Source organism: Tasmannia lanceolata, unplaced genomic scaffold, assembly GCF_043159265.1.
Source record: "Tasmannia lanceolata isolate RefF3 unplaced genomic scaffold, GAP_Taslan_0.1 ptg000015l, whole genome shotgun sequence".
Classification (NCBI taxonomy): Eukaryota; Viridiplantae; Streptophyta; class Magnoliopsida; order Canellales; family Winteraceae; genus Tasmannia; species Tasmannia lanceolata.
This window is the reverse complement of record NW_027518692.1, coordinates 26,278,134-26,294,651: the sequence shown is the minus strand read 5'-3', so window position 1 is coordinate 26,294,651 and position 16,518 is coordinate 26,278,134. Positions and strand designations below refer to the sequence as shown.

General features: G+C 37.2%; 2 protein-coding genes across 2 annotated transcripts; both read left to right on the top strand.

The window, feature by feature from the left end:
* The first annotated feature begins 4,702 nt into the window (after positions 1-4,702).
* LOC143846861 (Integrase-type DNA-binding superfamily protein) lies at positions 4,703-5,934 on the top strand. Its single transcript, XM_077355455.1, has one exon. It carries the CDS (start codon positions 4,766-4,768, stop codon positions 5,600-5,602), a length of 837 nt encoding a protein of 278 aa, XP_077211570.1. The 5' UTR covers positions 4,703-4,765; the 3' UTR covers positions 5,603-5,934.
* Positions 5,935-9,232: 3,298 nt separating this feature from the next.
* LOC143845820 (tRNA (5-methylaminomethyl-2-thiouridylate)-methyltransferase) lies at positions 9,233-16,262 on the top strand. The gene is made up of 10 exons (XM_077354226.1): positions 9,233-9,752; positions 10,449-10,523; positions 10,971-11,024; positions 11,386-11,464; positions 11,644-11,771; positions 12,182-12,265; positions 12,810-12,893; positions 15,183-15,334; positions 15,517-15,667; positions 15,749-16,262. The coding sequence occupies exons 1-10, from the start codon at positions 9,417-9,419 to the stop codon at positions 16,205-16,207; spliced, it is 1,602 nt and encodes a 533-aa protein (XP_077210341.1). The 5' UTR covers positions 9,233-9,416; the 3' UTR covers positions 16,208-16,262.
* Positions 16,263-16,518: the final 256 nt, after the last annotated feature.

The following is a 16,518-nucleotide window of genomic DNA, read 5'->3' as shown; positions in this document are numbered from 1 at the left end:
CTTTTCAATTTTTACTCAGGGACCATCAATCTATGATAATATCCCTCTAAATTAACCACAATCATATCATTTCCCTCTTAACTCTTGGAAAGAAAACAAATCCCATGAAAAATGTTTTTCTTGGAATCCAAACAAATCTGAAGTCCAGATGATCTCCAGTTTGAAACTTAATAATGAGCACACTTCATGTCTATACTAATACTTATTTGGATTGCATGAATATTCGAGAAAAGTTTGGAAAAGTTTCCTTTTCGGAAATTTCATGATTTTCCACTATTTGATTACATAGGAAAAAGAAGGTGAATATTCTAGAAAAGTTCGGAAAAGAAACTTTTCCAAAATTTCATGCTTCTCTAAGACTTGAATTACCACAGTTCAACTTTTATTGACAGGGACCTTTAATTTATATTGAAATCCCTAAAAATAACTATTTCCATCTAACTCACGGAAATAAAAAAAATCCTAGGAAAATATTTTTCATTAATTTTGAATTTGTCACATAGATGATATATGAGAAATAGATGAACTATTTGTCAAATTTGCATTTAATTCAAAAAAATGTGTTTAATTTGAAAAAATAATTTGCATTATTGGGAATATTTTTAAAAAGTTTAGAACAGGCCATAAAAATTTCGCGGGCAACTGAAAATCCACAAGACTAGATGACTAAGACTGTTAAAACTGTTTCTTGTCATTTAAAATGTGAACGGCAACCAGCAGTCCGTTCAAATGCCGATGAGAACACCTTGATCGAAGGATTTGGTGGTTAATTTATAAAACCCCGTTTAGGGTTCTGCCAAAATAAGCTAAACTCTTAATTTTCTGTGCTCCTTTATCTAAGGCATGAGAAGACCGATTGGGATGGGACTAAGATCATGTTGATCATCACATGATGTTCTACAAGATCGACGGTCTTGATTTCACTTACACACCTCTTTACACCCAACTTCAGCACTCAAAAATTGCCTTTTATCATTGATGGTAAAAGTGACTTTCTGCTTGGTGATTCTCTGTGAATACACGCATGTAACATACCCATTATCACCATCATCATGCATGTTTCATGGCATGAGTCCATGCAGAGAGAGAGAGAGAGGGAGAGAGAGAGAGAGGCATGGGATAAAGGTGATGGTTGCCTCGAGAATCAGGTCATGTATGGCAGAAAAACATGTGAATTTTGGCTCGTGAAAGTGAAAAATGTTTGGGAGGTGGGCTTCTTAAATGCCTTTCTACAGTTAATTTGAATTCTTTAAATGCACACTCTCACTCCCACTCCCACTGGGATTTATCATTTATGAGAAACACATGAGAGAAAATTTGACAAAATTATATTACAAAGCATATTAGTTATATATGTATGGATAAATCATATTAGTGAGTGATTAACAACACGATTTCTCGCCTTGATGAACAAAAATGACCATAATTCTATGCACACGCGACATATGTTCTCGGTGATCTAGATTGTTGATCATACAAGCCATCACAGTAAAGCCTGGCGCGTCCATTCTAGATTGTAACGTGCTAAAATCAACAGCTTAAAGGAACTTTATCAAAAATCGAAGTCCGAGGTAACCAACAAGTTACAAAAAAATGGAAAAAACCAAATACAAATATCAATCCCAGGGGAGATGAAGGGTGGAATCTATTTAATCCTAAGGGGAGGAAATCATAGAGCTCCAAACTCTGTCGATCAACTCCCATTACGATTGAAGCACACCCATGACCCTCTGTTTGATCTTGGATTTCTTCAATGGCATCGGCAAATCTCCATGGATAAGGAGTTTTATTGTTCATCCACCTAATAACATTGAGCGAGTCTAATTGTTCATCCACCTGTGTTATTGATGGATGCCGGAATGTTGCAAATCTCATGCCAAAACTGCCCGATCATAAATGAGGAAAGACCTCGGAAACAAGGGAGGATCGTTTTTACGAAAACATCGATCGGTTTATTTTTTTTCTCTTGTCGTATAATAAATGAATTATTTAAATCATTTGTACGGGTCTAATGACTTAATTTTTAAAGTTTATTATAAAAAAATTAATAAATTGATATTTTAATATTCCAGAAATATTTGAGTGCGAAGTCAGAAAATATCGAATAATAGCGGAGCACACCTATTAGCAAATAAAGAATTAACTCCATCAGTGTGGGTCAAGCTATGGAGATTTCAAACAAATCCCAAAATTCGAAACTAAGTGTTATCTGATAAAGACCTAAGATTCTTAATAATAAACCAAAATCCCCTACGCTATTAGTTACAAATGCTTTTTTGACAAGGATTTGCTGCAATTGGTCGTGTGAACCCTACAATGGTGGTGGCCCACCAAATCAAAGACACGTGTCACATGCATGGTGGGCAGGCCTCAATTAGAAATTTATTATTGAATTATGGTAATTTTTGCATTAGAGCCAAAGATTAAGGGTCAATTTTTTGGATAGAGCCAACGGTTAAACTGAACCGTATGCAATGATCAGATGCAGTCCGGAGGTGGGATCCTTCGTGGATGAGAAGAATTGATTTAGGGCGACGATAAATTCGCAGGATAAATCGCACCCCTTTAAAGGAGGGTATGTGGCAGACTTCTAATGCTTTTTAACGTCGATTCATGTTAGAGTGGGGTGAATTATCCTACAGGGGTGCGATTTTATCATTATTCATATTAACATATGTAAAGTCATATTTACATAAAAACCTCATATCACGTCGAGAATATGAGGAAGACTAGGCAGGTGTAGTCCATGTCAGGATCAACGCTAAGATGCAATTTTGGGGTCCGACGTGTATGTGCAATCTAGACCGTTGATGATGTACATCATCATGCAGCGACCCACAAGTAGGGCTGCAACTCGAGCCGGGTTTTACCCGACCCGCATCGACCCGACCCGAAAATAACTGGGTCGGGTTCAGGTTTCATGGGTTTCGGGTCGAGCCGGGTTGAGCATTCAAAAGCCCGCATGAATCTCGGGTCGAGCCGGGTTTGAAGGGGCCCGACCCAAGTTACATAAGTTATAGTATGTTCTTTTTTTTCTATTGTTAGTTAAAAGTTAAAAGTGAAAACCCACGCACCCACTGTTATTGTATGTGAGTGTAATTTCTGCTTCTATGAGTTGAGTTGATTCAAGCGTTTGATTCAGCATTGTTTGATTGTAATTACAACATTGTTTGATTACGGCATTGTTTGATTCAAGTGTAGTGTGAGTGTAATTACATCATTGTTTGATTCAAGTGTAATGTGAGTGTAATTTCTACTTCTATGAGTTGAGTTGCCTTGCCAAACAAGAATTTTCCTTAAAAAATTGCGTCAACGTGAAAAAACCCGACCTGAGATTTATCATGGGTAGGGCCGGGTTTGGGAATCGTGGGTTTTCCGAAAAAAAACTTGACCCGACCCGACCCGAGATATTTCTCGGGTAGGGTTGGGTTCTCCAAAACCCGACCCGCCCGACCCGAGTTGCAGCCCTACCCACAAGGTATTGGTGGTATTGATCCGATACTAAATCAATATCATGTGTACAATAAAGGATTAAAATTCAATTGCTTTTAGCTTTTCTTGGGTATCCCTAAACGAGGCTTGATAGATCAAGGCACTAGAAAATCATTGGATCAAGGTGTTGTTCATGGCATTTGACCAAAATCATTGGATCAAGGTGTTGTTCATGGCATTTGACCATAAACATAGTCATTCGCCCATCGGAAAGGGAGGGCAAGTTCATGGGCTATATATATATATATATATATATATATATATATATATATATGAGGAAAATGATTGTGAGCTTGAGCGTTGGAACCTTATGGTGAGCTTGAGCTCTCAAACCAATGAGGCCCACATTGTTAGGATGATCCAAAGCATTCACTAGAAAGGGCCTTACATAGATAGGGTGTGTACAAAAAATCAGCTCCATAGGATCATCCTAACCCATCCATTTGTGGAGGTCAAAATGGACAGACCACAAATCTGCCCATTTTTGCCCTCCACTTTTGGAGGGGTTAGGATGATTCAATGGAGCTGATTTTTGGTACACACCCTATCTATGATACGGCCTTGCAAATGAATGGTTTGGATCCTCACAGAAATTGTAGGACCCATGTGATTGGTGTACTCAAGCGCACCATTTCTTATTAGAGCTTGAGCGCAAGAACATATTCCTCATATATGAACTCTCCTCATCATGTGTATACATTTTTTTTAGCATCTCCAAGGGGCGGGCCCCGAGAAGTGGGTATGAGACGGTTAGTGCTGCTGGATAACAAAATCGGAGAGGGTGGAAAAACCCAGATCCAGACAATATTTACACAGTAGGGTCAGGGCGTGATAAAAGAAGTGGGTTGGGGCGTGATAAAAGAAGTCTCGTAGACTGCCCCGAAAAGTGGCTCTTAGGAAGAGCCTAACAGCCGGTGCCTCGTTAGCATTTTTCTAAGAATATAGTGGATGCCTCATGCCCAAATGCAAATGGTCTCATGCATGCATACATGAGTGGATGGATGCATATTGCCAACATGTGCATGAGCATACATCCATTAAACCCAATTGCCAAATTGTTTATTCCCTTTTTCAAAAATCAGCTCAAATATCTCTAGATTTTGAAAAGTACATTATTCAACGGTCACATGGTCTTCAAAACTCCTCTAAACGTGACAACATTTAAACCAAACAGAAAACTCTCACTACATATCCCGCGCCCTTCTACAAACCTCTCCACAACACAGCCTAACAAATTCTCCTTTCAATCTCAGTCTTCTCTCCCAAAACCCACATGGAAAACTGCAGAAAATCTCCACTCAAGCCATGGAAGAAAGGCCCAACAAGAGGAAAAGGAGGCCCACAAAATGCCTCATGTGAATATAGGGGTGTTAGACAGAGAACATGGGGCAAATGGGTGGCTGAAATAAGAGAACCCAAGAAGAGAACAAGGCTCTGGCTTGGTTCTTTTGCCACCGCCGAAGAGGCCGCCATGGCCTATGACGAAGCTGCAAGGCGGTTATACGGGCCCGACGCATATCTCAATCTACCACACCTTCATTCAACCTTCAATTCCCCCAACAAATCTCAAAAGCTTAAGTGGTTTCCTTCCAAGAACTTCATTTCAATGTTTCCTACATGTGGGCTGCTTAATTTAAATGCCCAACATAGTGTTCATGTCATTCATCAAAAGCTCCAAGAACTTAAGAACACTGGCAGTCTTAACCAATCTTGTTCTTCTTCTTCTTCACCCCATGATTTGAAATCCAAATTTTTGGCCACAGATGCGAAAACCCAATTTGTAAATCCAGTTATTAAAGCCAGCGAGGCTGACTCGAGTTGTAGTGAGAGGCCTCAGATTGATTTGAAGGAATTTCTTCAGCAGTTGGGTGTCTTTAAAGAAGAAAGTGGATTAGATGGTAATGATGCCACCGAAAGTGTTACATGGCCAGAGTCTTCGAACGAGAAAGAAGTACTAGAATCAGAGAATATGGGTTTTGATCAGCAAACTTTCAATTGGGATGAACTGATGGAGATGCAGAATTTGGGGGATCATTATGGAGCGTGTAGCTTGCAGGAAGATGATATAAATGAGGAGTTGAGCTTACCTGATTCCATATGGGATCTCTGAAGTGTCAGCTAATTTTTGTAGAGTAATGAGTTACTTGATGCTATGTTAAATTCGGTATAAGTGAGTTTAGCTTCAAGTTATTAGCTCTATGTTTTAGGTATAAGTGAGTTTAGCTTCATGTTATTAGGTCTATGTTTTTGCCAGTGGTAGGTTCGTGCAAGTACTTAGTTGGAAGGTTATAGAGGTTATGGTTTCTTTATGGATTGTAACTTTTCTGAGAATTATATACGTACTCTAGAATGTCTGCTATTTTTGGAAGAAATATGAGTTAAGTAAGCTAAATTAGGTAGAAGTGAGTTGGGTTTATGCTTTAAATTAAGATCCATGAAAGAAATGGGCATGGCCTGAGAAGATTGAGAAGTTTGGTAGATCTTTATACAGGTTTTGGTTTTTTTTTTTTTTTTTTCGTACTCTAGTTTTTGCAGGTTGGTGAACTAAAGCTGAGCCGGGATGGTTTAAGTGCACATTTTCCTTACTGTTTTGTAAACAATAATGCCTAGAGCATAGTCATAGGTTCACGATATATAGTTGTTTTACCATTCAAAAAAAAGAAGAAGAAAAAGAATCGAGGTACTTTAATTACATCTTGTGATATCTAGCGATGTGTTTCTAAGGCCCTGCTCGTTTGAGATTGTGATAACTGATGGTGAGCCCTCAAACCGATTATTGGACTCAAAATTAACGTAATTTGAGTCCGATAATCAGCTTGGAGGCTCACCATCGGCTTTCATAGTCTCAAACGAACAGGGCCTAAGAGATCTGAGACGAGAATATTTGATTAAAATATAAGTGTCAACTTGAATTGTAGATTAAACATGATGAGTCACAAATTTATTGATAGTACTTTAAGGTACCATGTAAATCCCTGGTACTCATAATAACTGGTTGATAAAGCTCAAAAGAGAGTATAATAAAGGGGAGAATGCCTCCTGTTAAACTGTCCCAGGAAAAGGTCACAGCCTCACAGGTTTGATCCATCAAACAAAAAATTAACTGTTAACAGAATAGACTTGTGAAAATACTTATTCATGTCCGTACTCTGATGCACATGTGCTAAAATACCCGTCATGCTCCTCATAATACTCAACCAAGTGTTTCAAGAAGCTTTCATGACTAACAGTCCATGTTACATGGATTCTTCTAAATGGTCGAAGAATCCATGTCGGACACGTCACGGATTCCGATACTTCAGGATTCTTTGAGAGACTTCTAGATCTCATTTGTTTGTTTTTCTAAATTCTACTACCACAACTTTACAATAATCGCATGTTTAGAGTTTTACCCATCCTAATAGTAATTTTCTTAAATGGAAATAAAACATTAAATCGACTTATCATGTTACAAATTGGTGGCTTTTTAAGCCACTTGTGCTTAGGGAGCTCCCTAAGCACGTGCTTAGAAACACTTTTCTCTTCTATATATTACTTGTTATAGTCGTATTATTTTGTACGTCCAGGCATGGAGATAAACAACAGGAAAAAGTTGAATCGAAAATCTAGTTAAAAGATAATCAGGGATGGGAAGAAAACAGAGACAAAAGGCAAAAAATAGGATAATTTGGGTCAGATGTGCCTGGGAATCATGTTATTTTGAGTAGGATTCCAACTGTAAGCATAGGATTCCAGTTTTTGTGGCATGCCAGTGGGTGATTGTTAATTACAATTCCCACATTACCTTTAGTGCAGGAAAATATAAGCAACAAATGTCAACAGCAAAGGAATCAAGTTCTCATAGTGTATTGAGAATGATTGATAAGCTTTTCTGATTTCCAGCATGTTCTGTTAATGAATCGTTTCAGAATCACATAGGAATCAATTGACCGCATAGTAATTAAATTCATCACTACTAATGTTGTTATTTTGAAATAACAAGGAACAAATAAATAATTAAAATTATTTTACATTTGTGAAGATTTAATGTTAGAAATTTATGGTTTCAATACTATTAAAACTACAAAATTATAGGTGCAGGAAAAGATAAGCAACAAATGTCAAAAAGCAAAGGAGTCTAGTTCTCACACACGGTATTGAGAATGAAAGGGATGCTTCTCTGATTTCCAGCATGTTTTGTTAAATAATCGTTTCTGAATCACATAGTAATAAATTGACAGCATAGTAATTGAATCCATCACTATGAATGTTAAATTGAACCGTTTATCTTTATAAAATCAACAATTTATTTACAAAGCAAGACAAAAAAGTACAAAGTTCACACTAAGAGCAGAGATGGTACCCTAAACCATAGTTTCATAACTCCTCCGCATCATCGTCAACTCTCCCGACTCAACTTCCTTTTTATCTTGCCCGCATTCTTGTTTAAGCCAACATTTTTCCCTACAAAGTCAATCAAAACCCTTTAGACTCTCAAGTTATGACCACGTCACGAGTACTCAATTGTGCTCCTGAGGTGACTGGTATATGTTTAGGCCGTGTTTTGTCCCACATTAGTGTTTTAAAACACTGCGCTGAAGGGCCTGAACACTGTAAAGTGATACAAGGATTAAGGACAAAATAATGTCTGAAACTAAAATAATTTTGTGGTGGTGCAGGACACTAGAAATGATCGAGTAAAATAGAAGAGAAATTGGAGAATAACCAGCCAATGGTAATTCACTTACCATAGGTAAGTCGGGTTTATTCGCAGCATTCAAATATATATATATATATATATTTTTTTTGAAAGGTAACTTTTATTAATAACAAAACAGTACGAGCAGGCAGGGACAAGATGTCCCCAGAACAAAAAAAAATTACAATGTTTTCACATGAGGCCATCAATACCCGACTCGATTTGAATTACGAATCGAGTATCGGGTAGGTCTGCCCCATCTTTAGCCAAGACATCCACTACACTGTTTGCCGTTCTCCGATGGTGTCGCAGTAATGGATGAACCTCCCCCACTAAATCCCGAATTTCATCGAGATTAATTTCAGTACCCGGTGCTGTTAGCAAACATATGCACTGTATCAGTACAATTCAGTCTAAACGTATGGGTGTAAATTTACTTGAAAAAGTGTCTAAAGTCCAAACTCATCTTAAGGTTGTTGGTTTAGATTTTTTCCCCTTGAATGAAAGGAAATGTCATTACCATCCCCATTGTTTTCGTGACTAAATGTCCTGCTCAAACACCTCACTCCAACTCCATGAGGCTTCTCCACCTACTGTAGAGATAGATAAATGTGATAATGCATTATAATAATGGGATTTTCTAGCGTCCATCGCAGAAGGCATTTCGCGGATGGTCTGTTGCATCTGACAGCAGCCACCTCGTTAATGAAGACAAAGTCTACTGAATAGTGAGCCTCTGTGGCTGCTGTCAGATGCAACAGACCATCTGCGAAATGCCTTATGGGATGGACGCTAGTATTTCCCTATAATAATATATGAGAGGAAGTGTGCAAAGTAAACGTGCACTTGTATATCCTAACCCATGTCAGCCCTCTTATGGAAAATTCCTCAAACAGATAGTAAACAATAAAAACAAATCAATCCCAATGTAAACTCAAACTGGTATAGGCTTACTCGAGATAAATGTGAACGGCTTATTCCACCAGTCTCCAAGTCTAATGCTACAAGGGCTTGAAATAGCTAATTGGAACATTTCAAATTGGCTAATGATATTGGAACTAATAGAAGACTCTTTATTGCAAATAAAGCAAAGCAGAAGAATTCTTTGGCCAAAAAACCCAATCTTAAATGAGGAGTGGAGTGCCTTTATTAAAATAAGGGGGTGCGAATAGCAATTTCTCGACTCTAGAACAAACCCGTATCTCATTTCAGAGATTAAGAGGGTAAATAGTGCGACTGTGAGAGAATGCTTAGATCAATGGCATCTCTCCCTCTAATCTCCTTTCCAAACCCTAATCTTCGAATTCCTCTTTTCCTTTTCTATTCCCCCAACCTTCGCAAATCCTCCAAAACCCTCACCCTCGCAAAATCCTTCTCCACATCTTCTCCATCCCTTCCTCAATTCCCTCTCCCCTTAATCTCCAACTTGGATCTCAAACCCTACCTTTCCTGTTCTATGCCCCAAAATCGCTTCAAAATCGCCCTTCTCCTCAGCGGTGGCGTCGATAGTAGCGTTGCCCTTCGTCTTCTCCACGCCGCTGGACATTCTTGCACTGCTTTTTACCTCAAGATCTGGTTTCAGGTACTTACTAATTCCATCTCCAATGGCGTTTTTATGACCTTATTTAGTAGAAAATTTGGAATTTTGATGTTCAATTTTAAGAGCTTGAGGTAGAATTTGGGGTTATTCTTATCCTATTCAGTAGGAAATTTTGAATGTCGATGTTCAATTTTGCGATTATGCTGTAGAATTTGGGGTTATTGCTCTGCAATCTAGGGTTCCTGAGCTAGGGTTTTTAATGATGCGGCTGGAACAGTTGATTGTAGTGGCTTCCTCAGTTATTGATTACCCATTTGAACGGGAAAAAAAATCCCAGCTTACAACCTAAAAAAAGGGAAAAAAAGGCGAAGAAAGAAAGAACATTTTTTTTTCTAATTAAATAAAAAGAATGATATTACATTCAAGTATGCTGAATACCAGTCTATCATACAAACACATACAGTAGGGAAGACGAAAAGACTCACATGAACCCGGAAGAGTGCTCAAATGAACTATGAGGTTACTGATGACATAGACTCAGATCTTATACGCGTCAAGATCATCTACCTAGTGTCAATTTTGCTCAAATATCGGACATTGAGAAGGCAATTTTCAATTGATACTAAATCATAATACTGTTGCTGAATGTGTCAACATCTCTTAAACTTTACCATTTTGTTTAGTTTTTTACCGACAGCAAAAAAATTCTCTTGTACACTGATACTTGATTCTTTGTAGGAAGACTTTGAAAACTTCTGGTCGCAATGCCCATGGGATGAAGACTTGAAGTATGCGAAAGCTGTTTGTGATCAGGTCAGCCTCTCTTCTTCCATTCTCTTTGAAAGTATTATTATTTTATTTTAACTTTCAATGTTAATTTACATTTAAAATCGAAAACACAAGTGGTGGTGGTCTTTACGGACAATTAACATTTTCTCTTCAATGATCTAAATCAAGTTTCAATTTAGTTCAGGAGAGAATGTCTATCTGCATTTCTCAATCGATAATTCATTTGGATGTGCACAGTCATTCTTATTTTACTTGTTGTGAGAACCCATTAAGGTATATGCATGTTTCCTCTGCAAACATTTATTTATGTTACATAACTCAGTTTGTTCTTTTGTCTATTCTTATTCATTTTCATGAATATAATGCAAGGATACTCCACTTTCCTCCGGGGAAGAAAATCAAATAATATTGCTCCTTCTGACATGCTATATCGAAGAATTGCTTAACACTTGAATTTCTTTTCATATTCAGGTTGATGTGCCTTTGGAAGTCATGCATTTAACAGATGAATACTGGAACAGTGTGGTGAGCAGACTACTGCTTAACTAGCTTCAATTACCAACAATTCCAATCTGTCATTTTGTTAATTTTCACTAGCTTAACTAGTTTCTTGGAATTCAATTCCCGACAATTCCAATCTGTCTTTTTGTTAATTTGCACTAAGTGTTATTGCAAAACTCAAGTATATGTTATTTTCGTGTCCTCAAGATTGCAAGGGTGTTGAAGTGGTATTTATCTTCAGTTTTTGTTACTTGTGTCCATGTGCACTAATAATTTTTATTGGCGTCAATATAGGGTTGTAAAAACCATCTGGTGACTTATGGCTAATACAATATGTACTGCCTTTCTTGCCCACTTACAACAATAATTTTCTTATTTGATTCAGGTGTCTCACATTATTGCCGAGTATCGATGTGGCCGTACTCCTAATCCAGATGTTCTTTGCAATACAAGAATTAAATTTGGTATGTTGTTCGATTCAATTTCAAACAAAAATATCTCATTCGTTTTCTAGCTGAATTGAACATGATTACTATCTAATATTATTGTTTGATATTTGCACTGTTCTATTGTTGGCGGTTAGACTGCTGCTGCTTCCAACTACCATAATCACGGTGTCATTATTATCATAATTTTGTTCCAGGTGCTTTTATGGATGCCATTAATAGTATGAAGTTTGACTACGTGGCTTCTGGACATTATGCACATGTCGTACACTCATCTTCAGAACAGAAGGATAGATATTCTGTCCTAGAATTATCAAAGGATATGGTACCCTACTGAAATATGCCTTCTGTACTAATTTCCCAGTTTTCATTTGGTTTTCCTTATAAATTTCTTGTTGTACCCAGTTTGCTCAACTATTTGTTTCTGATCAATTACATCCGAGTTCATGTAAACATGTTGCAAAGCCATGCTAGCTACGAAATAAAAACTGTGTTTTTCTCATTTGTACTCAACAATTTTCCCTTGTTAAATTCATACAACTTGAAAGATTCTCTACCATACTTGTCTATATGATTAAAATTTCCGTTATTCTCTTCCAAAAAAGTGAAAATGTTTTTGTTTGCTGTTATTTTCTCAGCTTTGTATTGGAATCATCACTTTGATGAGATCCTAATTGCTTTTTTATAACTGTTCTCTCACTAGCTCATGTTTATATAGGAAACTTGCCTTTTCAGGTCAAGGATCAAACATACTTTCTCTCACATCTCTCACAAGGACAGCTGAAACGACTTCTTTTCCCTCTTGGATGCATCTCAAAGGTTAGAGATCAGTAGTTTTGACAATATGATTTACATCTTTATCTTTAATATAGTATTGTTTTAGGATTCTTTCAGGCATCATTACAAGTAAATCCAAGAAACAAGCACAGTATTGTTGGATCTCATATATCATTCCTTTTCATTGTTCATGGGTGCTAGCATGCTAAGACCTCAATTGCTGCTTTTCATTTTTATCCGATGGAACCCTTACCCGTTTCTCGTTCCTTCACATATGTTTCAAAATGGCATCAGAAGCGTCGAATCTCAAATGCCTTCTTCCATAGTTTTTCTATTTTTTGAACATTCAACTACACACTGATAAAGTTGCAACAACCCTTGATCAGAATGCTTGTATTTTGCTTGTGTTTGTGCATGACCCTGATGTGACAAAATGAGTAATTGTACAAATTACTTATAGAGCTTTCAGCTTTGCATTATTACATTTCATGGCATACTAGCTATGGACATTTATAAGTTATGTTAATATGGACTGCATTACCATCTTTAGTTGTCTTCCCTTTCTAACTTGTACAATCGTCTGCAGGATGAAGTGCGTAGGCTCGCTACAGAGATGGATCTTCCAAACAAAGACAGGAAGGATTCACAAGGAATCTGTTTCCTGGGAAAGGTAACATTTCTGTTTCTGATTGATGTTGAAGTTATTTTCATTTCACAGACAAAATTCGACTTCACTTAAATATATCCATATGTGCCTTTCATCGCTTTATAATTATGAGCAAATCAAGGCCCTTTTGGAAGAGATATTCTGTGGATGGATATTAGAAATTTAGGAGCAAATCGAGGCCCTTTTGGAAGAGAGATTCTGTGGATGGGTGTTGAAAATGCTACTTCAGGATGCACGATGCAGGAAAATATCCTTTTCCTGGAATTCGTGAATTGTTATTTGTTTCTTATTGATATTTGACCCCCTTATTGAAGTTGAGCCTTTGCCGTAGTGGTGATGGCCTCAAGTGTTTAACTTTGAGGCTGGGGTCAGCCATGGTTTTAAATTTTGTCCGAAATAAACTGAAATTTGGTGAAATCCGAAAATTCGGGTTTTAGAAATTCGTCCATTTCGGATGAAATTTCGAGAAATTGAATTGTTTTTTTAAAATAGAAATATTCCGAAATTTTGGTGTAATTTGGGCCGAATTTTTACAAAATTTCGGCCAAAATTTTGTAAATCATTAAATAATATTTCTTATTATTACCGGATTTCGGCTGAAATTTCGGTTTCGGCCAGCACCGAAATTTATTCCAAAACCGAAATTTAAAATCATGGTATCAACAAAAAATTTCCTTTTTAGGGTATAACCCATCTAGATGGGGTTGATCTGCGATGGCAATTAAGGTTTCAAAAAGTTAATTTGGAAGAGTTCTTACTTTATGTAATAATAGTGTTTTGTTAAGAATTCCCACTCGCAGACTTTCTATATGTGCGGTATCTGTTTTTGCAATTTAGGAATGGCAACGATAAATGAGGTAAATAGTAAAAACCCTTTGCTTGATGATAAAAATGTTAAAGATTCTAGGATTTTCTACAAACTCTTTCAGACATATAAGCCGAAGGCCACTGATATGCTTCAGTACCCTCACTGTTATGTGCCAGTCTGGTGACTGGTGAGAATGGATTCCAGCAATCAATTATGCAGTTCTAATGGGTTGTCATGGATCACTTGTTTTTGCTTCCTCCCCATATGGAGGGAACTTGATATAGTGTGCAGACTGTAAAATGTTTGTTTTCAATATGCTGAAAAAAAACAAAAAAAACAAATGTAATATGCCATGACTATTCTTTTCTTGACCCTATGGGCATACAGAAGCAATCCTTTCAATCAAATTGCAGCATTTGGCCGTTCTTTAAATTCTGTGTCATGAATTATGCTGATCCATCTTCAATAATTGTTACGCATGGTTTTTCTAGAGGTCCTTCACAACATTAGCTATATCTCTGAAATACCACCCGTTGGAGCAAATTGCCCACTTTTGTTCATCCACCTTCATTTGAAGTACTGGTGCAGTAATTGGGAGTGAATAGCGAGCACTTTTTTATTCATACAGTTCCACCTTGTTCTTCACTATCACAAGTAAATCCATGTTTTGACTACCATTTATCTAATCCTAAATTTTGGAATCCGTGTTAATTCTGTGGCAACCTTTCTTCCTTCTGTAATTTCTTTGTGTTGTTTTCGTCATTAAAATTTCATTATCTTAAAAAAATAATAATAATAAAATCCAAACCTGGCATTGTATACATGTTGAGAAAATTGGCCAACTAAAATTCACAGTTTCTTCAATTTCATTCATTTCTTAGCTTAGGGTGTGTCTAAAAGGCATTGCTGGCATGGTTTATATTTCTGGCTCAAGCTACATGCAATTGGAGTTCTCTGGCAGATCTATTTGTTAAACTTCGTAATGAGATCTGAGGCCTGAGCTACCATGAAGTGAACGCTTATCACATGATCACAGTCACTTAATAGTATGAATTGTAGGCATCTCGGGGCATAGAAAGCTCATAGATTCACAGAGTAGTTCAGGCCTAAGTTACTAAATTTAAACACTTAAATACAGTTACTCTATTTACATTCTTACCTGGGAATGAATTGTTGTGGTTTGGCTAAGGCTTTGAGCTTATAAAGCATGGTAGTTTCGTATATTTCAACTTGAAATGTTGCATGTATTTTGGTAAAACCTTCATTAGAAGGCTAATACTTATGACTTCTTTGTAAAGCACAGTAGCTTTGTAAGCATGTTATATAATGCTTGTTACTTTGTAACAAGCATAATAATACAAGGCATTGACTGGCTCGTTATCCCATGACAGTTTTTTTAATGGTCGAGTCCTGAGTGCTAAACACAAGCTTTGATTGATTCCTGCATTCCATTTTTTTCTCTCTTTTATCTCCACCATTTATAGATAAAATTCAGCGAGTTTGTTGCAAAACATATTGGGGAGATGGATGGTGTCTTACTGGAAGCGGAGACTGGGGATTTCCTTGGGAAACACCGGGGTTTTTGGTTCTATACAATTGGTCAACGCCAAGGCCTACGCCTTCCTGGAGGACCTTGGTATGCCCTGTCATTCTCTATTTATTAGCAAAACTTGGTGCTGACATTTTTTGCGTTCAAGATTAAATAAGAATAGTTTCCATGGTTATGGATTTGCAATTCCCAGTCCCGATTGTACCTCAATTGCATGAAATAATCCTTGTGGGCCACGACCATGAAAATCCCTTTCATTTCTTGCACAGGTATGTCGTCGAAAAGGATGTACAAAACAACGTTGTCTTTGTGTCGAGAAATTATTTTTCGTTGGATAAAAGAAGGCGCTCATTTCGTGTTGGAACCCTAAAATGGCTTAGGGGATCCCCTCCCGACCAGCTCGATCAGCTTCAGTGCAAGGTAGAAAAGCAATTTATGTCTCCATCATCTTCTTTTCATGCTATCCATGCTTGAGAACTGATTAAAGTTTCTAATTTTCAGGTTCGACATGGTCCTGGCTTTTACAATTGCAATATAAAAATAGAACCAGGAGAATGTGGGAGCGGAGATGCGGCTGTTGTCCACATATCTGAAGATGATCAAGGCTTAGCTGCTGGGCAGTATGCGGCCTTCTATCGGATGAAGACTTGTATAGGCTCGGGCATAATTTTGGACTCTTGGGACAAAAAGAGCTTCCCTGTTTGTGCAAAGGCTCTTGAAATTGCGAAAATGGAAGATAAGTCCAAACTAGGCAAACCTGTTATAATAAAAAACAAACCAGAGTGTTCTGGAAATGGAGCTGAATATAAAGACAGAATGGAAATGCTTGGAAAATCTAGGCTTTTCCAGCTTAATGCTGCTACAATGACTGGTAGGCAAAGACAGAGATCGAAAGGTTTGTTCTCCAATTTAGATGGGAAGTGGTCGCTTCTCAAGGAGAAATGGTCCCAGATATTTTAGTTTAATTCAATCTTGATTAGCTTTAATAAGAATGTGGTGTGTTTTTTTCTTCTCATTGATATTTGAGCTTGGTTCATTGTGTTGCTCCTTTCTGTGTGCATTAGGAAAAAAGTTATTGATTCCTCTTAAAAGTTTTAATTTCAAATGGAAATGTAATTTTACAAGAATTTCCTCTATAGTGTTCATTTCAATTGGAATATTAACTTTACAAAAAAATTTGAATTTTACATTGTATCTCCATTTCATTATTAAAAAAAAAACAGCGGATCTCCATCTTGATGGGTGGATATATCACCACTACTTTATTTTGA

What these genes read in the sequence shown, in the direction of transcription:
- LOC143846861 (XM_077355455.1), top strand. Translation starts at nt 4,766, where the DNA reads ATGGAAAACTGCAGAAAATCTCCACTCAAGCCATGGAAGAAAGGCCCA.
- LOC143845820 (XM_077354226.1), top strand. Translation starts at nt 9,417, where the DNA reads ATGCTTAGATCAATGGCATCTCTCCCTCTAATCTCCTTTCCAAACCCT. An exon ending in CGAAAGCTGTTTGTGATCAG is followed by an intron (nt 10,524 to 10,970) that starts GTCAGCCTCTCT and finishes TTTCATATTCAG; the next exon opens with GTTGATGTGCCTTTGGAAGT. An exon ending in CTCTTGGATGCATCTCAAAG is followed by an intron (nt 12,266 to 12,809) that starts GTTAGAGATCAG and finishes AATCGTCTGCAG; the next exon opens with GATGAAGTGCGTAGGCTCGC.